Consider the following 22,877-nt stretch of genomic DNA (forward strand, 5'->3'; position numbering starts at 1 on the left):
AAGATCAGCCCAGACAGACAGAGAGAGTCAGGTAAACTGACGTAAAATAATGTGAAAAAAATTACAATTCACAAGATTTCACATTTTAAAGACATTTACTGCAATGAACTCAAATCAATATTGACTAAACATTACTAAATATTAAGAGGCAATGAAGCTTTTGACCAGCCATGGGCATATTTAGTGATAGGGCAGGCTCAAGGGACTAAATGGCCCAATTTTGTTCCTATTACTTCACAAGCAATTAATATCCACAATACCCTTGAACCCTTCAACATGACTGAAAACCTCATGACATTTTTTTATGTCACACTGCTCCTTCTGCACATTGAAAGGAATCAACAAACTTATTCCCAAATTCCAACAGGCTAATTTCCTCGATTTTCCTGAGTTCTAACATTCAGCATCAAGTTAGTTCTGAGGTTCCTCAAACTAACTTCGAGCAGCAAGGCCCACTCCAGCAACTTCTCCTGGCCATACCAGACAAACTTTTCAGTGTTCTTTGATTTCTCCAGGCCCCAACCTTTCAGCCAGAAGAGGAGTGCACACCCAATGGCTAACGGAAAACAGCCACTTTGCCAGCTGTTCACCGTAGTAACTGCTTTTGTCTTTGTCCAGGGTTCCTTTACTCACTCAGTTCATGATTTCAGCATTAGTAAATCCGAGAGTAAATACACCCACCCACATCAAGGCCAGATACTCTTCTCTTTGTGCTCAGATATGAAAGCTGGCAATGAGAGTCCCACTATGACTAAATCATATTAGGTTTGCACAGGGCAGATTAGGTCAAGCTCCATTTGATCTTGTATTACAAGTGATAATTTGAAACATAACTGCTTATAAAATCTCACTTGGAACAGAAGTAGGCAGGTTTTCTCCACGCCGCCCCCCCCCCTTTAAAATATAAATCAAATATACATGCTATGATTAAAATGACATCATGGCATACTTTTATCACTAGTTTTACACAGCAGCTTAATTGTGACAAACAATAGAATATTTTGGAAAGTGAAAAGTATGGACGATGACAGAATTAAAAATATCCTACAAGTACAAACTAATGAATTAGAAATCTTTTAAGTGCTGTGAATATTCAACACACCAGGCTCTAAAATTAAACAACCTATGATAAATACTTTTGGATGAAGCAATAACATTAAGTACAATGGGAAAGATATTTGATCAAGTTTATTTTAGAAAGCAACAAAACAATGATTTTACACTGCAATATTATAAATGAGTACCAATTCTTACTGAAAGCAGAGCTTTCACTTTCCTAAAACAGGTCGTCAGATGTTAGATTCTGCATACAAAAAGAATCACAACAGGAACAGACAGCCCAAGATTTTTAGTTACGTTTGGACTGTTTGAGTACTTCAAAGTTGTGCTCCTGTCAACCTACACCATACAGCAAAATAATAAAGATTAAATGGTTGTCTCAAAAAAATTTAAATCAGCTGATTTTTCTCAAACAGCAAAATATCTAAGGCAAAACAACATATCCTTAGTAATGGCACAAAGTAACATGTTTAAATAATTTCTGAACACAAGTCCTTTGATACAAATTCACAGTACAATAGGTGTAAGCTGCACATGGTGCTTTGCAGTTGCCAAGAATCCTGCTAAAGGCAGCGTTGAGTCACATCCATATGAAAGACAATTATCAACGAATTCACCCAACTACCCAATCTTTTGCATACATCTGCTTTTGATGTCTTTTTCCAAACAGTTATTCTCGTAATAATTTTAAGCAACTCCAAAACATACACTTTTGATGTAAATAGATGCCAAGCTTCATGTGTTGCAGGTTTTGAAAATTTGTGGTTACAATTCCATAAATGTATCCTCAAAATTATAATTTGATCAGGGACTGGTTTAAATAATTGCACGTAAACTGTCAGTTTATGCTTCATTGCAGTAATGTTGACAAAAACCTTAAGTAATTAAGAGCTATGCTATAAAGAGGTTTCATAAATTTACAAAAATATTTGAGGGTAAGTACAACAATGACAAAAATCAGAAAGGAAACTAAGATTACATGAAAGAATGTGTTGAGTGAAAACCTGGGTAAAATCTTGTTTTCTTTCTCCTGGCTGGAACTCCTCCATAGCCAAATTAGAAATCAGCACATTTCAATGATGTCTTATAGTTCTTGACTCACTAAGTGTATTCATATTCACAAGCATTCACAAGTGGATTTTACAACTCATCTCAAACTGCATAGGCTATGTTACAAATATTGATATAGTAGCACCAATGGTTAAGCAACCAACAATCAGCATCAGCCAACATTAAAAAAATAGGTGGCCCAGCACTGCACTGCATTGCAGCCACGCTCAAAATCTTCAGTGGGTTACTCAAGTCTGTCAATCTTAATTGTGGGGAAATTCTCAGTTAAATTGTCAAATACAAAGCCTCCTTACAAGAAACTGATACTGTTCCTTTCAAACTGGTGAAAATAAAACTTCCCCACTAGCCAGTGTCACTTTGGTTCTGATCCATGTTAAAAACAGCCATGACCACCTCACTGAAACAAGACAGGTATGAAACAGCCAAATCAATGTAAAACAAATACAACCATTCACTTGAATACAAATGGGAAAATAATCTCCAATCAGAAAAACATGGACTACATCAGAATCTTTTTGGAGTAATGAGATCATTGCTGGTTTTATATGAAGGCGAATTTTTTATCTCCTGTAGTGTGCTCATATTCTTTGACATTTACATCAGACACTATCCTACCCAGGGAATTAACCATGTCACTACTGTGAATACTTAAAGATAAATGCAATGCTTAAATGAACATGTGCAATGTACCATGTTTTTGACCATTTAAGAACAGTTAAAAAATGTAACTAAGCTACTAAATGATCTTGCCAAAGAAACTGCTCCTTGATAAATTATGACAAAATTGCACACTTCATGTGTCTTTTAAAAAAGTCAGTTTCCACAAAATTGAGATACAAAATTCTAACCGAATTTGTTCTGCTTCCCAACAAACACTCCTCAGTACTCAACAAGCTAATTTCAGTTTACACATTCATTGTAACATATGCCCAAATTGATTCAACCAAGGGAAAGGCACAGAATAGAGTTTTCAACAATGATAGCCATTATCTTCAGTTGGAATAAAACAAATGAACTGGAAGCTATCAAATTAGAATCAACTTACTTTATTCATATTTTAGAAATTTTACATGCAATTGGGAAATCCAAAACAACTTATGGAAACTAAATGACATTAAATCATTGTCCACAAAGTACTAGATACTTCTGGATATCTAAAATTAGAATCATATTTGGGACAGTCCCCTACATACTTCATTCTGTAATATCAGATTCAAATCAAAAAATTCTAACTCAGCACATTGCTTTGAATTATATATTTGGTTAATGCATCTGCATTTTCTAATCTATGTTGTACCATTGCCTGCAAGTTCAGCAGTCAAATGTTCACTTCTTACTGCAACAAAGAGGCTTAATACTTCACAGTTATGTCTGCCAGCATGACCAAATTGCACAAGAATATTCAAACTGTGGGAACAATCTGCAATTTTCATATTAATTATCTAAAGTAACTAGGCCACTAAGTCAAGATTTAACACTAATCATTGTGCTAGCAGTTATCGATTAAAACTGCTACTTTATTTCCAGATAACTGAACTTAAAGGAATGGTGTCAAAATACTTCAAATTTATTATTAGAATTAATCCTTCAAGTTCGCAGAAGGACATTGTTGACCTCACCAAATCTGCATTCCTGCTTTTAAAAGGAAAATATTCTCAGAGATCACAAGCTCATATTTTGATCTGAAATTTCGCAAGTTACATAAATGCAGACCTGTGCATGTGATCTCTCAAATGCAGTTCACAGATAATCCATAATGTAAATGAATCCAGTGTCAAGGTTCCTTTTATAAATATTGTAATGAGAAGAAAAACCATCATGTTGGAACATACAGACCTAAAAAAATTGCAGGTTCAAATCATGGTATGACACAGAATGGAAAAATCCCATTCCTTATAGCTATTCATTTACTATTTTTCAAAATCAACTATTTCTAGAATTTAGATGGGTGTAGTATCAGGTTGGGCTGCTGACAACGCAACTTGGGTGAGATGCCAGAGTGTCTAGGTCATAATGGAACTGTATTTTCTGCATGCAACATTATTCAAGAAAAGGAAAATCCAAAATCTACACACAGCTTACGCTTACCTAATATTAGGATAAAAATATCCAACATTCTTGAGACAACTGCACCAGTAACATTCACATAATTCAAGATAAATGCTAACTTTTGTTTTGTTTACAAATGCTTATTGCATGACTTTTTTTGCATTATAATCTTCAGCTCTGGTATTGAGTTGTGTAGTTTAATATGAATGAATGGACTCTATTTTCCTTTAATAGGTGACAGATTACTTGGACTTATTTCAATCATCAAATAGATAAAGCTGTATTTGAAAAGAGACAGCACAAGTTTTACAACCTTGTGGTCATAAGCTTAGCTGCTAGGGAAACACTGCATTAGAATCCACGATCGTGAACATTTCCAGGGACGAAAAACTGATATTCTTTATCCACTTCTAACTCAAATGGCAACTGGCCACAGGGCAGCACTGTCAGTAGCAGCCACAGAAAAGCCTATTTAAAACTACTTCACTCTTCAAGCTGATGGAAATCACTTGGTTAGAAGCACAGAGAAAGATCAAATTAAAGTGTAATGTAAAACACTTTTACCAGTTACAACATATTGTTCTAAGTATTGGCTGACTTTACTGTACCTTCCAAATTTTCCAAGTTTAAGCAATATGACTTAAGTTCCAATACAGATGTCAAGTAAATTTGTAGTTTTAAAATCAATTCAACACTTACACATGTTGAATACTGTATATCACAGCAACAAAATGTCAGTCAGTCATTATTTTACCATTTTATTCTTTTATAGTCTCAGGAGACAAGAACATCCTTCCATAAAACAAACAAAGTTAGATCATCATATGGAAGGCAGAGCCCAAATAGCTATGTCTGAGTTGATTATGTTATGACCATCCTTCAATAGTGACTGAAGCTCTGCACCAGCACAAAATCTCAACAAGCAGTTTTATCCTTCAATTGGATTATGCGGTCAGATACATTTTTCATAAAATAAACACCTTTAAACCTGCTAGAAAACCAAATGAAACAATTTCCATCTTAAGAAAAGTACATGGTTTATTGTATCATGAGTCAACAAAAGTTTTGAACAGATCATAGTTGGACAGGTAGTTGTTCTTATTTATTTCAATTCTTTGGATTGCTATAGCAACTTACCAGTACATAGCAGGGGTTGGTGGGGTGGGTGGGGGGGTAGAAGAGAAGAAACGTGTAGGATGACTTATCTTCTAAGGCATGCTGGTACAACACACACTGGAGTACTGTCTTGCCCATGTCAGCTAAAGTAACAAATTCCAAACATCATGCACAAATAGCTAAATTCAAGCAAACTGATTCAATACTATGCAGGTTGCAGATTTTACTGTTGTGTACATACTTGTGTATGATATTTGGAATCTAGTTATCGTGATTAATAGCAGATTAAAAGAGTTGATGTAGGGAAGTGCTTGAGGCAGAGGTCTCAGCCATAGTTATGCAGTGCTAGCCTGAAGACATCATTGGTGCAGACCCAAGCGTCGTTGATATTTTTCAGTAGAAATATCTGGTGAAATCCCATGACTGGGTCTTCATCAGCCTGAAAAGAAACAAAATAAAAGTTTAAGGATCTAAAAAACAAACATTTCCTTTATTCTTTTGTACTTGCATTTGCATTGTGAGCAGCTAGAACTGTTGGTGACAAAAATGGTCTTTCCAGTTGGCCTGGTAAAACATTTTGCTACTCAAAAGGCAAAGATATCATCATGCTCAAAAGTTCACAAGGTTATCAATCTTAACGTTATCACAATGAAGTCACTTCGGACAATGTTAGTGAGAAAAGCAGCCTGGACTCCTGAAAAGCCATCTTCTTTGGACAATACCTCAACTTCTGCTACTGGCAGACATTCCAGATGCGATTATTGTAGTCTCCAGACTAAAACTTAAGAACCCTCACATTGACCTCACTAGAATGATGGTCTGCAGATTTATTTTTTTTAAGCAACTTCACCTATTTGAATAATTGGTATCCCTACCAGGTGCAAGGCACTCATATGTAATGAGAACTTTGTATCTGTTTACAAAGTAAAGAAGATGATGCTGACAAAATATCTGCAGGCTTGTCGAGATGGTGAAGATAACGGATGTGGTGAAAATTTACAGAAAGGTTGGCTATGCTTATATTGGGTAAGTTGCTCAGTCTGGGGAGCTTGCATCCAAGATTGCTCAAAGCACTGGGGTGAGACACAGAAAGCAACCCTCCCATAATGTGCCAATCCTCCCTAGGCCCAAATTCTATTAAATAGCAGAGCAAACTCAAAGGCTGAATGGCCTACTCCTGATCCTGGTTTCGATGTTAGGAGTTGCCAGAGGATTGGCAAATGGCAAATGCAACACTTGGTAAGCAAAAATGTATGGTCATTCCTGCAGGCCAGTCAGTTTAACATTAAATGGTAGGTATTTTTAGAAACTTGGACATGCTGAGGCACTTGGAGGGGTTCAGGCTAACTAAGGAAAGTTAGCAAGGATTTGTAAATGTCAGCTTATACTTGACAGTAAATTGAATTTTTTAAATAAAGTCACAAGGGTAATGAAACAAATGCCCTAGATCCTATCTGTATGGATTTTAAGAAACCATTTTCTTAAATCTAAGGTTAATAAAATTGAAACCAATAAAATAATTGGTTTAAGAACATGAAATAGTAATTTATGACAAATGCCTGTTTTTCAAACTGAAGGATGGTCATTTTTTTTAAAACAAGTACATAGAATCAAATGTACATTTTGTATATATTTGAAAATCTATATCAATGTTCAAAATTTGTCAATGCTATCTCACTTGAAAGTGTGGCAAAAGATGAGGGCGATACAAATCGCAACAGATTTACAATGGGCAAACAAATGGTCGATGCAGTTTAATCGCGAGAAGCACCTGTTTGGATGATGCAATTTGACAGAATGGATCAAGAGAGGATAGATGCCTCGAGTATAACAGAGAAGGCATGTCAACACTTTACAAAGTTCTGATTGGAGCACACCTATGATATTGCCCTCCATTTTGGTCACCACATTTTCAGAATAATCCAAGGGTACTCAAGAGTGTGTGCAGGGGAGATTTACCAGACTGGCTCTGGGGATGAGGGATTTTGACAAGGGGAAGCTGGAGAAGCTGGGATGTTCATCCTGAAGCAAAGGAGATTTGATAGGAAACTGCATATTAATGAGGTTTAAATAAAGAGAGAATTAAAGTGGTCAAAGACAAGGAGGTCCCAAACCAAAAAACAAATCAGCCAAGTCTGCTAAGTTTGAAAACCTTTTTTGCCTTTGTCCTGAATGCAAATATTTTCAGGCACTTCAAAATACGTAGAACTATTGGACTTCAAGTGGGTAAAAAGTATCAGTTTTCAGCAATATGCTTAAGGTTTAAATTATCAAGAATTCAGCATTCAAAACAGTTGGAACGTATAATACAGGATGAAGTCTAAGAGACCACGCTGGATCATACACATGCAAAGTGAAGCAAAGGACCATGGCAGTGCTTGGCAAGTATTTCTAGTGGGGATCCATTTTAACTCACCATTTTGAAATCAGTTAGGGATGGGCAACATCATTAGCATTGCCAGTGATGGTCACATTCCATAAACAATATTTGTGTCTTGAAAATTAATATCACCCTTGACATCAGTAAAAACTGCACAACAATAAAGCAAAATAGCAACATCTAGTGTATAACTAAACATCTGTATTATTGATCACACAATAATACACTGTTTTTAAAGTACACAAATTATTTTATACACTTGCAGGTTTCAGCCAAGTTGTGTGTTCTTTGGTGGCTTAAGATGCAGTGAAGCCCCTCTCCTAGAGATGCTGGCATCACTGGTTGGGCCAGGCTTTATTGACGATTCCCAAATACTCCAGAGAAGGTGAGTCACTGAAATCCTTGAATGCAGAAACATCCACTGTGCTACTGACAGCCTATAATGATTGTCCATGTTGATGCTGCATTGTTTTAAAAAAGTTCCCTGTCCTGATTTTTTGAAATGTACACAGATTACAACATTTTGCATTTTAAACCTAATTGTAATATAACATCTCACTAAATAAGAAACTGCTCGACTTCTTTTTAACAGAGAAGAAATCAATTTTTTTGGCTATTCACAAGTTATTGATCTTCCTTTATGCAGCAGTCTGTAATGCGGGTGATAAATAATTTCAAAAAGGAAATTCAATGTGCATTTGAGGAAAATAGACTTGCAGGGCCACTGCAAGAGAACAATCTGACAAGAATGTTGCACTCAGAACCACATGGACTCAAATAACCTCCTCTTATTCCTTAAGCACTTTAAGAAGTGTCAAAATCTAAACGTTAATTATTTAATTAAGTCCAAAAGCAACAGTGCATTTCTCATCTTCAAGTTATGTCAAGTAGTAATACATTAATTCAGGGTCTATGCTGAGAGTTTACACGTTTGTAGATTTTCAGTTCAACTGAAGGGCATGGTGGCTTCAAGGCCTATAATCTATTTTTTTTAGTTAGTTGTTTGACAAACTCAATCTGCAAGCAACTCACTTAATTCTCATTTCAATTTGGTATTGATGATGCCTCAAAATTCTTTACCATTACTGTGAAGCTATGCTGGAGTACTTGGGACATGAATCTTCAGTCAGCTTCTGATGTATCAAAACAAAATTTTGCCAAAGCTTTTAACAGGTTTACCGTTAAACCTGAAAATACATCAGATCACAGAAATTTAGCAATATGCTGTTCCCTTCAGTATTATGCACACAGTATCCTTATAAACAGTCAGCTCAACAATAACATCAGAACCACAAAAAACAAAGTGATTTTTCACAAAGTAAATGCATCCCATGACCTGTTTTAATACAGCACATTTCAGTTGTTTTAGTTATCTTATAATAGCTTTTTAGTAAAAGGTATTAAAACTTGTTTTACAATTGTCCCCAGTACTTAACTGGCTGCTTCAACAATGAAACTGACTGAGGTCAGCCAAAATTGTTTGTCAGTCTCCAATTGTGTCTGGTCAAACAACAGTGTAAAATTATACATGGCAAACTGCATTTATAAAAACCAGTTCTTGAGCCACTGGCATTCTTGCAAGACATTCCTCAGTTAACTGAGCAGATGCAGTGAACCAATTCTCCTTCTTTGGAAGGAATAAACCACAGTTTAACAAGTTTGAATCTGTACATTTCAGATCAAGTAGTGAATGTAACATCACTGAGCCAATCTGCCACAAAATTTCAGCAGACTGAGCAGGATATTTCAAATACTCAACTATTTTACTGAACGCTTGGAAGACAAAACTAAAACTCACATATTCCCATCAAATGTTGTTCAAACAATCATACGACTAATATACGAATAATATTCAACCAAGAATTTAACAAAACAGACCTAAGTTATGCACATATTCATATCCAAACTCAAAATACAGTCTTGATTGCTTTCATGGTTGTCCTTCATGATTCCAACAAAAATGACCACGTTCAGTATTTGGGTGTTTGATTTGGTGCCAATGGGTATGGAGGTGACTGCTGAACCAATACCTATCCATAAAGATCTGCTGCAAATATGACAATGCTGCAGCAGATGCTGTTGAGAGTTTTGGACCACTTACAGGTCAGTATTTCCTCCCCCAGCACTTTTCTCAGTCCCTCTTCCACACCTACACAGGCCCCAAACCCCAACTCTTCCTCCGTTACATTGATGACTGTATCGGCACCGCCTCTTGCTCCCCAGAGGAGCTCAAACAGTTCATCCACTTCACCAACACCTTCCACCCCAACTTCAGTTCACCTGGGCCATCTTCAGCACATCCCTCACCTTCCTGGACCTCTGTCTCCATCTCAGGCAACCAGCTTGTAACTGATGTCCATTTCAAGCCAGCTACCTAGAATACACATCCTCCCACCCACCCTCCTGCAAAAATTCCATCCCCTATTCCCAATTCCTCCGCCACATCTGCTCCCACGATGAGGCATTCCACTCCCACACATCCCAGATGTCCACGTTCTTCAAGGACCGCAACTTCCCCCCCAGTGGTCAAGAACACCCTTAACCGCATTTCCGGCAACACATCCCTCACACCCCACCCCCGCCACGACCGCCCAAAGAGGATCCCCCTCGTTCTCACACACCACCCCACCAACCTCCGGATACAACACTTCATCCTCCGACACTTCCGCCATCTACAATCCGACCCCACCACCCAAGACATTTTTCCATCACCACCCCTGTCTGCTTTCCGGAGAGACCACTCTCTCCGTAACTCCCTTGTTCGCTCCACACTGCCCTCCAACCCCACCACACCCGGCACCTTCCCCTGCAACCGCAGGATATGCTACACTTGCCCCCACACCACCTCCCTCACCCCTATCCCAGGCCCCAAGATGACTTTCCACATTAAGCAGAGGTTCACCTGCACATCTGCCAATGTGGTATACTGTATCCACTGCACCCGGTGTGGTGTCCTCTACATTGAGGAAACCAAGCGGAGGCTTGGGGACAGCTTCGCAGAACACCTCCGCTCGGCTCGCAATAAACAAATGCACCTCCCAGTCGCAAACCATTTCCACTCCCCCTCCCATTCTTTAGATGATATGTCCATCATGGGCCTTCTGCAGTGCCACACATGCCACCCAAAGGTTGCAGGAACAGCAACTCATATTCCACTTGGGAACCCTGCAGCCCAATGGTATCAATGTGGACTTCACCAGCTTCAAAATCTCCCCTTCCCCCACCGCATCCCAAAACCAGCCCAGTTCGTCCCCTCCCCCCACTGCACCACACAACCAGCCAAGCTCTTCCCCTCCACCCACTGCATCCCAAAACTAGTCCAACCTGTCCTTCCTCTCACCCATCCCTTCCTCCCACCCCAAGCCGCACCTCCATCTCCAACCTACTAACCTCATCCCACCTCCTTGACCTATCCGTCTTCCCTGGACTGACCTATCCCCTCCCTATCTTCTTTGGACTCCATCTTCGGTCCGCCTCCCCCTCTCTCCCTATTTATTCCAGAACCCTCACCCCATCCCACTCTCTGATGAAGGGTCTAGGCCCGAAACGTCAGCTTTTGTGCTCCTGAGATGCTGCTGGGCCTGCTGTGTTCATCCAGCCTCACATTTCATTACTTTTCTCTCTCCCTCTGATGTGCACTTCCTTTCATAATGGGGCCAATTTTTTGTTTTTTCTGTTGTGCCAATTGTAGCAAATCTTATCAAATTTCCAAGGATTGGATGTCAAAATTTAAATCCTAAGACAAGTCATCAAATGCCTTTCTGGTGCTTCTTTTCACTGCCACGAGTGCATGGACTTAAGATCTTCCTAGAACTTTCACTTTATTTATATGGCATTCTGGTTACATGACAAAAAAAAAATACACTCTTAGGGGAACTGGACTATATGGACCCTCGAGCCTGCTCTGCATTCAGTAAGACTACGTGTGATCTGATTGAGTTTTGAATTCGACATTCCCACCTACCCCTGATAAACTCTCAATTACCCTAACAACTTAAGCATTTTCAATGACTCTACCTCAGAAGAGGGCGGAGGGCTGAGTTTTAAAGTAGCACAACACTCAGAAGATTTCTCCATAACCTAGCCCTGAAAGAGCACCCAAAGGTTTAAAACAGGGCCAAGGTACTTGCATAGCAGATGAGCTTTTGAAACACAGGAAAACTTACCCATAAAGTGGTCCCACATTGGCACAATCAGTATGTTTTATTAAAAATCATTTTGACAGATGGAAAATATTGACCTGGACACCAGGAGAACATCGCTGCCCAGATGCATACTAGGCACTTTAAAGAGTAACATCCCCCAATAAAAACAGAGTAAAAAAGGATATATTCTACAGAAGAATCCTATCCTTAATTCTGTACTCAGCTTTCAAATTCGACCTTCCAAAATGCATCACCTCGCATTTAGCCAGGTTGAACTCCATCTGCCACCTCTCAGCCCATCTCTGCATCCTGTCAATGTCCCGCTGCAGCCTACAAAAGCCCTCTACACTGTCAACGACACCTCCGACCTTTGTGTCGTCTGCAAACTTGCTGACCCATCCTTCAATCCCCTCGTCCAAGTCATTAATAAAAATTACAAACAGTAGAGGCCCAAGGACAGAGCCCTGTGGAACCCCACTCACCACTGACTTCCAGGCAGAATATTTTCCTTCTACTACCACTCGCTGTCTTCTGTTGGCCAGCCAATTCTGTATCCAAGCAGCTAAGTTCCCCTGTATCCCATTCCTCCTGACCTTCTGAATGAGCCTACCATGGGGAACCTTATCAAATGCCTTACTGAAGTCCTTATACACCACATCCACAGCTCGACCCTCATCAACTTTTCTAGTCACATCCTCAAAAAACTCGATAAGGTTTGTAAGGCATGACCTACCCCTCACAAAGCCGTGTTGACTGTATTTGATCAAGCCATGCTCTTCCAGATGGTCATAAATCTTATCCCTCAGAATCCTTTCTTTCTTGGCAGCGTGGAGGAACAGAGGGATCTTGGTGTGCAGATACATAGATCCCTTAAAATGGCCACCCAAGTGGACAGGGTTGTTAAGAAAGCATATGGTGTTTTGGCTTTCATTAACAGAGGGATTGAGTTTAAGAGTCGTGAGATCTTGTTGCAGCTCTTTAAAAAAAACTTTGGTTAGACCGCACTTGGAATACTGCGTCCAGTTCTGGGCGCCCTATTATAGGAAAGATGTGGATGTTTTGGAGAGGGTTCAGAGGAGGTTTACCAGGATGCTGCCTGGACTGGAGGGCTTATCTTATGAAGAGAGGTTGACTGAGCTCGGTCTCTTTTCATTGGAGAAAAGGAGGAGGAGAGGGAACCTAATTGAGGTATACAAGATAATGAGAGGCATAGATAGAGTTGATAGCCAGAGACTATTTCCCAGGGCAGAAATGGCTAACACGAGGGGTCATAGTTTTAAGCTGATTGGTGGAAAGTATAGAGGGGATGTCAGAGGCAGGTTCTTTACGCAGAGAGTTGAGAGAGCATGGAATGCGTTGCCAGCAGTTGTGGAAGCAAGGTCATTGGGGTCATTTAAGAGACTGCTGGACATGTATATGGTCGCAGAAATTTGAGGGTGCATACATGAGAATCAATGGTCGGCATAACATTGTGGGCTGAAGGGCCTGTTCTGTGCTGTACTGTTCTATGTTCTAGGAGACAGGATTGGTGGATCAATAGCATTCAATCCCTCCGAAATACCAGCGCTCAACACATTCTACACAAGAAGAGAACTTCACATTACTACTGAAAACCAAATCATCTGTCAATAAATTATTTCTAACCAAGAGTCTAAGTACAGAGGGTAATAAGGGCCCGGAACATGCTGCCGGGGGAGGTGGTAGAATCAGATACCACAGTAATCTTTAAGAAGCATTTAAACAGACTCATGAACAGGAAGGGAACAGAGGAACACGGACATGTGCAGGCAGAGGGGAGCAGTTCAGAATGGGATTAGTTCAGAATGACAATCTGGAGGACACAGAAATGGTAGGACTCTGTTCAATATATTAGAAATGAATCATAAGGAATAAAGCAATGTTCCTCTATCTCAGGCAGCCTCTCTCCAGTGTGTTGGCTAGCTCCATGTTAAATAGCTTCTAAAAATGTCTTGTGCTCCGTTCTAATTTTCTTTTACTTTAAGATGTCAGGAAAGAGTGGAAACCCCAAGCACAACAACCACAGCTTATTATTTGCACTACAAATTCCCTAATTTCAGAATGAGAAATCACAAGTGTTATACCATTACCATATTCTGATGATTCACCACTTCAAATATTATCAAGAGAACTATTAGCACTGTTTTTAAAACAATTCTTTGAAATAGAGCCAGACTGGATCAGCTGACCAACAAGTCTCAAAACTCAGCAATCCTGCTTGAATAAGCTGTTCTGCATTTCCAAATGCTTCCCCTTAGCCTACCCATGTCCTCAAAAGTCAGAACATCAATAGTATGATTGCTTAACAATTTCAGCTGGTTCATAAAACAAAACATAGGAGCAGAAATTAGGCCATTCAGCCCATCAAGTCTTCTCTGCCATTCAATCATGGCTGATAAGTTCCTCAACCCCATTCTTCTGCTTTCTCCCCATAATCTGTGATCCCCAGATAATCAAGAACCTCTCTATCTCAGTCTTAAATGTACTCAATGACCTGGCCTCCACATCCTTCTGTGGCAGTGAATTCCATGATTCACCACTCCCTGGCTGAAGACGTTTCTCCTTATCTCTGTTCTAAGAGATCTTCCCTTTACTGAGGCTGTGCCTTTGGGTCCTAGACTCTCGTACCAATGGAAGCATCTTCCCAACATCCACTTTGTCCAGGCCATTAAGTATTTTGAAGGTTTCAATTAGATCCTCCCTCAACCTTCTAAACTCCAGTGAGTATAGTCCCAGAGTCCTCAAAATGTTCCTCAAATGTTAAGCTTTCCATTCCTGGGACTATTCTCATGAACCTCCTTTGAACCTACTCCAGGGCCAGTATATCCTTCCCAAGATACGGGGCCCAAAACTGCACACAATACTTCAAACATGGCCTAACCAGCACCTTAAAAAGCCTCAGTAGTACATTCCTGCTTTCATATTCAAGTCCTTTCAAAATAAATGCCAACATTGCATTTGCCTTCCTGACTACCGATTCAACCTGCAAGTTTACCTTGAGAGAATCCTGGACTATAACTCCCAAATTTCTCCGCACTTCAGACTTCTGAATTTTCTCATTTAGAAAATAGTCCATCCTTTTGCTCTTCTTACATGGCCTCAGACTTAAAGTTGTAGTCCATCTGCCACTTTTTTGCCCACTGTCCTAACCTGTCCAAGTCCTTCTGCAGCCTCGCCACCTCCTCAATACCACCTGTCTCTCCACCTACCATGGGCCCTTATCTTATGCAGTATCCTCCCATATGGCACCTAATCAACGGCCTTCTTGAAGTCCAGGTAGATAATATCCATTGGCTCTCCTTGGTCTACCCTGCTCATTACTTCCTCAAAAGAATTCTAGATTTGTCAGGCACGACCTCCCACTGACGAATGCTGACTTTGCCCTATTTCACTACACAGTTCCAAATATTCAGAAATCTCATCCTTTACAATGGATTCCAAAATCTTGCCCACGGCTAAGTTTAGGCTAATTGGCCTGTAATTTTTCAACATTTGCCTTCCTCCCTTTTTAAACAGGGATGTCACGTTAGCAATTTTCCAGTCCTCTGGAATCCTCCCTGATTCTAGGGATTCCTGAAAGATCACCACTAACGCTTCCACTATCTCTTCAGCTATTTTCTTTAGCACTCTGGGGTGTAGTCCAACTGGTCCAGGTGATTTGTCCACCTTCAGGCCAATCAGTTTTACTGGCACCTTTTCCTTGGTGATGGCCACCATACTCAGCTCTGCCCCCTGACTCTTGAATTTTTGGTAGATTACTCGTGTCTTCCACTGCAAAGATTGATGCGAAGTAATTATTCAGTTCCTCAGCCATTTCCTTGTTCCCCACTACTATCTCTCCACTGTCAGTTTCAGTGGTCCAATGTCCACTTTTGCCACTGACATATCTTAAGAAACTCTTACAGTCTTCATTTATATTACTGGCCAGCTTCGCCTCATTTAATCTTCTCTCTCCTTATTTACTTTGTTTGTTGTTCTCTGTTGGTATTTCTAAGCTTTCCAGTCCTCCGGTTTCCCACGGCCCTTCACCACATTATATGCTTTTCTTTTGCTTTTATGCTATCCCTAACTTCCTTAGTCAGCCATGGTTGCCTCCTGCTCCCTCTACCATGATTCTTTTTCCTAGGATGAAGTTTTGCTGCATCTGCTGAAATAGTCCCACAAAATCCTACCATTGCTAGGCTCTTCTTCCAGTCAATTCTGCCCAGCTCGTCCTTCATACCTCTGTAGTAACCTTTATTCAGCTTTAATACTGTAACCTCTGATTCTATCTTCTCCCACTCAAATTGCAGAGTAATTTCTATCATCTTATGATCACTGCCTCTTAAGGATTCCTTTACCTTCAGTCCCTTATCAAGTCTGCCTCACTGCATAACACTAAATCCAGTATTGCCTGTTCCCTAGTGGGTTGTACCACAAGCTGCTCCAAGTTCAGACTCCTAATCCGTATGGTTTTTTTGACTTGAGGCAGCAGGAATTCTGCAAATGGTTTTAGCCATCTTGGGTCAATGAGGACCCTCATTTTATCATGCAATTTATCTTACAAACAGGTGGAAAAGGCTGAATTCTGCTCGCCATCACAAAGGTCAATCACCAAGGCTCCAATGAGAAACTACTATGTAACTGAAGAACAGTTGGTTCCATGGCAACTCTACTCCAGATAATTGAGAATCTAAGGGAGATAACTGAAGAAAAACAAATGGTCTTTGAGTACCTGACAGTTCTGATATACATTTGACCACTTACCCCTGAAGTCAATGCTATTACAGTATTCCCAGAAAGTCATTGCCATCATGCTAAACAGCAGTAGGCACTACAAATTGCTGGACAATATAAATCAAATAGAATATTGAAAAAGTGCTTTCAAGTTACTCCCACTTCCACGCACTGAACTGCGCCCCCGCCCCCGCAAACAGTTCCATGGATGACATAACATTCTACTTCAGAAAGGCTAGAAGGTTATTTCAAGAATGACTTTTCTGTATCATCCCAGCATCTCCTCCACACGCTTGCTCAAATTCACAGTCATCAATTCGTAAAACTAACTATATGGTTTCAAAGATAGTGGAATTGTGGGCAGAATGAAATGCTTGTAACAACAATCTGGCCACATCGCATTAAAAATTAAGAAGCTTCCAATTACAGGTTCTTACGAATATGTGACTATTGTGCATAATTGACAGTTCAATGGGTTGTGATGTTTCATTTTAAGCATTTGACTACATAGAGCGAATCTAGCCACCTCCCCTTGACATGTAATGTCGTCACCATCATGGCCCCATCAACATGCTGAAGTGTGTTACCATTATCTAGAAACTCAACTGTAAATATCCAGGCTGCAAAAGCAGACAGAATCAATAATATACAAATGACTCCCCTAATTGCCCAAAGCCATTCCATTATCCACACAAAAACCAGGAATATTCTGGAATACCTTAGACTTGCCCAGATGAGTGCAGCTTTAACACCACTCCAAAGGCTAACATTAGTAGTGTGCTTGATAGGCACTCCATGCGCAGCTTAAATATTCACTTGCTACAGCCCTTGGTGTCCTCGTGGTAAAGTGCATACCACCTACAACATACCTTACAACTCATTCAAAACCTCCCAACCGATGCCCACTACTTCCTTGGAGGTAGAGGAACAGGTGCATGAGAACACCTCCAAATTTCCATCCCAAATCTTTCACCATCCTATGTCAGTCATTGTTCCTTAATCACACCTAGTCAAACTCCTAAACACTGTGCACATTTCAGCACCGAGGGCATACAATCACCATCTAAACTGCAGTGTTTCACCTCCAGCGCCGAGATAATTCGGGATCGATGTAGAAAAATATGGAGCTTTCCAGAAACAGCCACAACCTGTGAATCTATACCGATGTGCAGCTAGCAATGCTGATCTATGCAATTTTAAAGCTTTGGAGTATATTCCACTGCAATTGAGAGAATGTTTGGATGCCACTTGACATTAAAAAGGGCACATCTCCAGGTTGTGTCCAAAAAGGAAACTCCAGAACACTGTAGGCAATACTTGACATGTTGCAAATAGCAAACCATTTAACAAGCTTATTTGAATTTAGAATAGTCACAATCGGGCTCAGACAATACAGATCAAATTACTGCATGCCTGCAAAATTCTCCCACCATCCACAAACTAAAATGTAACATACCTGCAACAGATCAAGGATTTAGATTAATGCAAAATGAATGACACACTAATTAGCAATTAATAGTTAACAAGCATCGAACAAACACTTGCAAGTTAGTTGAACTGGACAGAATTGCTTTGATGTGTTGGTATTCAAATGAAAATATACAGATCGAAAAGTTTGAAAATTTACACTATGCTTTGCATTTTACTAGCTCCAATAAAACTATTAAAGATCAAGACAAGACAAACAAAGCCCACACCAGCATCAAGCAAATTCCTGCAAAGATCACACACATGCAAAACTGCAAAATGTAATGCTTACTGGGGAGGAGGAAAGACAGGAGAAGAGAAAGATGATTGTTTATTAAAAGTTGTGAAGTGCTAGCCTGAAGACCTCATTGGTGCACACCCAGGTATCACTAAGACATTTCAACAAAAATGTTTGTTGGAAGCCTATAACTTGATCGTCATCTGCCTGAACAAAAGATGAAATAACAGGTTGTTACAGAAAGTGATTTCATATTCCTGCATTTTTAAAAACCAACCATCTGAGAAAATTCCCTGAAGACTAAAGGTTTAATGATTCTATCCTCTAAAGCAATAAAATAGATTACCAAGTACCAATAATAATCCAAAGCAGAAACAAATAAGTGTTAAGCCTGCAAGTGTTCAGTTTAACTATATGAAAAATTATGGTTTCTGAAGTCCGTACGACCTAAATCTAGTAAACTTCAGCCAACATATGCACACTAAACTGGCAGAAATTGATCTATGGATATCATGTGCATACAATAATAATCTGACAGGCAGTCAAGAATGAATCTGGATTGTTGGACCAGCCCTAGACAATTTGCTACCTTCGCCAATTCCAGCTGCTGTAACTGAAAAAAAAACCAAGTAATTTTTCTCAATGTTTACAAGCAGCATAAATTCAGAAACGGTAAAGTTCAGAATAAAATTTTATGTGTTCAGGTGTAAAATTTCAGGTCAGTAAAACAACATTATCTAATGTTCGCAAATTCGTAACAGGATGCAAGATGCAGAGATGAAATGATCATTTAAAATGGGGAACGTACGCAAAAAAACCAGAAAAAATTCAGTTTTCTATTTAGCTACAGTAAACATGGAAACAAATGAATATAATTCAATTTGTGCAAAATAGCATGGTTAAACCACAGAATTGGTAACACTGCAAGCAGTTCTAGGCATGCTATTAAAAAATATGCCTGCCACGGAAGACTCATTCTAATGACACTCTGAATGAAAGACTATAGACTTAAAGAAAAGTCAAAATGCTCGGCCTTGTTTCACAATTCAAAGCTTTAAAGAGTCTGACAGAAGTCTCATGTGATTTACGTGAATTAGAAATGTTTGAGGGGCTAAATAATAAGAGGTTTCTACTGGTCAGAAGTTAACCATCGGGGGAAAAAAATCAACTTGTATTATTTACAAGAGGCAAATCACAACTTTTATCTCACAATAGCTTAAGCGTGAATGGTTTACCATGAACATATGAGATGTTGGAATTGCATTACAATGCATTCTTGAAAAATGAAAGAATGTGAAAGTATACAGGGAAAGAAGAAAACGTGGCTCTGAGATTGCACCAGTAAACAAAAAAGGAGGCATCAAAATGTCTCTGTTCTGAAATTTCTAAGATTATGTATCAACTGAGATCAAGTCAGCGTGCCTGGCCAGAAGACCATGCCGTTTAAAAAAAAAATCAAGGTAACTACACACAATTTCAAAACAAAGCAAAACAAACACAGTAACTGTTATTACAAAAGTGACTCAAAAGAACTGAACAGCCTGGTTTGAAATTTTAGCCACAGGAAATAGCAAAATAAAACTATTTCAGAATCAACCAAGCCATTTTGATTCCATTCTTTCTACATCAAAGTGCTCCACTAACCAGATCAGAAAATATGACAAAAACAGAGCGCAAATACTTCACTTGGCATAAACACTTATGGTACAATCAAGAACATTTTCAACATGGAACTGTGAGCTCACCTTGAGTGACACCGCAGTTACATAAGTGAAATCAAAGTTTAAGTAACAAAAATAATTTTCACGTGCTATTAAAAGTATTACATTAAGCAGAATTTACCAACTGAAACCAGAAACTTCTCAATTAAACCCTTGAGTGATTCAGTTGTTGCTAACTGTACAACTTAAATATTGAACATGTATTTGAGATTAAATTATATGTCAGTGATCTTGCATCTAAACTTACAATATCTATCATTAAACAACTAATTAAATGAAAACTGCTCATCATGGTCAGGTAAGATGACACTAAGTTTTCACTCACCTCAAGTTAAATCATTCCATTCCAGTTCTGATACTTAAAAATTACAACTACCTCTCAAATGCACTCCCTCAACTGATTTCTTCAACATGCAAAATTCACTCGCTAAGACAGTTCCCCCCCCACCCCCAGACTGGGTGCTGCAGTCCTCTAATTACATGTTGCTCTTCTTGTTCCAGTCATTTCTACTTGCAGGTTTGTAGGATATCAAGTTGAGTCATTTTGGAGAAAACAGAAATGCTCAGTTCCATTAACTGACAGACTACTATAAAATGTTAAATGTAGCAACAAGTTCAACAACTGGAACCTATGGGGAATCAAGTGTGCCAGTTGATCAAATATTCCGATTGAAGAGGTCCAATGTAGAAACACACTAACATAATGCACAGGGTATACACACTATTTTACGTGCAGCATAAATCTCAAATAATAATACAAATTTGCCTTAAATAAACCTCAGAGATCTTCTCACTTGCACCCACAATTGACTACTCTGCCATCATAATACAGTAAACCTCCCCTATTTCAGGTGTATAACTTTTGCCAGTTTATCAAGAACATCCGTTCATAAGGTGCCAGTTAAAACAACATTTGCAGGATATCAAACATCCATACTTGAACAAGCTGGATTAATTTCTTTTTTGGGTCTTCAACTCAGTTCCACTTCTGAAATGTAATGAGGTTTGCTGCCCCTACCACTCTTACAGGCAGTGAGTTCTAGATTCTCACCACCCACAGGGTGTAAAGGTTTTTAACTCCTATCTCCTTGAAACCTTCTGTCCCTTATCTTATATTTAAGTCCCCAGTCACTGATCACTTCATCAAGAAAAAAATTTCCTGTCTGCCCTGTGCCAGTTTTATACATCTGAATCCCTTCCAGTCGCCTCTGCTTTAAGGAGTACAATCCTAGTCTGACCAATCTCTCTTCTAAATGAGCTTTCCAACCCAGGGAACATCTTGGTAAATCTGCTCTGCACTGTCTCCAGTGCTATCACACCCCTCCTAAATCACAGATTGCAGAACTGCACACAATACTCTGTCGCCTAACAAACATTTTACACAGTTCCAGCTGCCTACTCTTAAAATCCATGCCTCAGCTAATAAAGACAAGCCTATCACATGGTTTCTCAAACACTTTATCCACCTGTCCTGACATCTTAAGGGACAAGGTGCACATTCACAGTCCCTCCAATCATTAGTGCTTCCCAGGGGCCTACCATTTATCATATATTTCACTGCCTTGTTTGACCTGCCCAAGTGCATTCCCTGACATCTGGACCAAATTCCATTTGCCACTGATCAGCTGATATGTCCAGCCCATCTGTATTCTCTTGGAGTCAAAGTCTACCATCCTCACTATTTACCATCCACCTATGTTTCTCATTTCAACAAACTTAGTGATAAATACTCCTACATTCAAACCAAATCATTTGTAATATACCACAAACAGCAAGAGCCCAACACCGATCCCTGCAGATATCCACTGAACACAGATTTCTAGTCATAAAAACACCCAACCATTGCCTCAGATTCCTGCCACTCAGCCACTTGTGCAAACAATTAGCCTTATTTCCTGAGATTCCATGGGCTCTCATCTGTGCTATCATGATCACTTGCACGACCTTATCAAAAGCCTTGCTGAAGTTCAAATAACTTCAAAAGCATTGCCCTCAGCGACATTTGATTACTTCTTCAAAATAATTCTTTCAAGCAGTTGGACATGACCACCCCTTAACAAAACCATACTAACTGTTCTGGATTAATCCACACTTCTCCAAATGCACATGAATTCTGTCCCACAGGATTGCTTCCATAGTTTCCCTAACAATTTAGACTGACCAGCCTGCAGTTTCCTGGTTTGTCCCTTGCGTCCTTCTTGACTAATGTTATCACACTGGGTGACGTCCGGTCCTCCAGCACCTCTCCTGTGACTTTCTTCAGAGGAACTGAAAACTTTTTCAAGTGCCCCACTCTTTCCTCCGTTGTCTCACTAAACAGCTTGAAAAACAGTATGTCTAGGCTGAGAGATATATCTAATTTTAAGCCTGCCAGACCATGCAGAACCTTCTGTCCATTGTGCTTATTTCTTTAACTGTATCATAGAGCATCTCCCTGATTTCTATACCCATACTGTTCTTCTCACTAGAGAAGACCAACCAGAAGTGTTTTGCTTAGAATCCAACCCCCATTCTTTGGCTCAACAAATTATCAATTTGGCCCTTAACATGCCCTACTCTTTCCCTCCTCACTCTTTTGGCCCAATGTAGCTGTAAAATAACTTCAGATTTTGCTTTATTTTACCAGCCAGAATCCTTTCATACCAGCTTTTAGCTCTCCCACTTTCCCTTTTAAGTTCTATTTTGCACATTCCATACTCCTCTCAGGAGTCTGCTGTTTTGAGCTCTCAGTATTTGCCACAGGCCTCCCTTTTCCTCTTAATTCAATGCTGTTTATCCAAATCTTGCGAATGCTGCACAAGAAAGAAGTCCCACTGATTTCTTTATTGGGAGACGCTGGCCTTTCCACATTTCCTTTCTGAATACACCCCACAGTTTGGAGATAGGCTTACTGAAAA

The 22,877-nt window shown here is 39.5% G+C and overlaps 1 protein-coding gene and 1 long non-coding RNA gene across 5 annotated transcripts in view; one reads left to right on the top strand and one right to left on the bottom strand.

Moving 5' to 3' along the window:
* LOC125459643 (uncharacterized) overlaps positions 1 to 22,877 on the top strand; it is a 69,784-nt gene that overhangs the window by 17,489 nt on the left and 29,418 nt on the right. For 2 of the 3 annotated variants that reach the window (XR_007249070.2, XR_009446777.1), the window contains exons 3-4: positions 7,941 to 8,060; positions 16,389 to 16,883. This is a non-coding gene — a long non-coding RNA (uncharacterized LOC125459643). Of the gene's footprint in view, positions 1 to 7,940; positions 8,061 to 16,388; positions 16,884 to 22,877 lie in introns of those variants that run through there. The other variant, XR_007249069.1, reaches the window with a different exon arrangement.
* nutf2 (nuclear transport factor 2) overlaps positions 1,173 to 22,877 on the bottom strand; it is a 52,082-nt gene continuing 30,377 nt past the window's right edge. For both annotated transcript variants that reach the window (XM_048546259.2, XM_048546260.2), the window contains exon 5: positions 1,173 to 5,734. In XM_048546259.2, the coding sequence (XP_048402216.1) occupies positions 5,621 to 5,734 (114 nt within the window). In that variant the 3' untranslated portion in view covers positions 1,173 to 5,620. The remainder of the gene's footprint in view (positions 5,735 to 22,877) is intronic.

Source organism: Stegostoma tigrinum, chromosome 16 (assembly GCF_030684315.1).
Source record: "Stegostoma tigrinum isolate sSteTig4 chromosome 16, sSteTig4.hap1, whole genome shotgun sequence".
Taxonomy (NCBI): domain Eukaryota; kingdom Metazoa; phylum Chordata; class Chondrichthyes; order Orectolobiformes; family Stegostomatidae; genus Stegostoma; species Stegostoma tigrinum.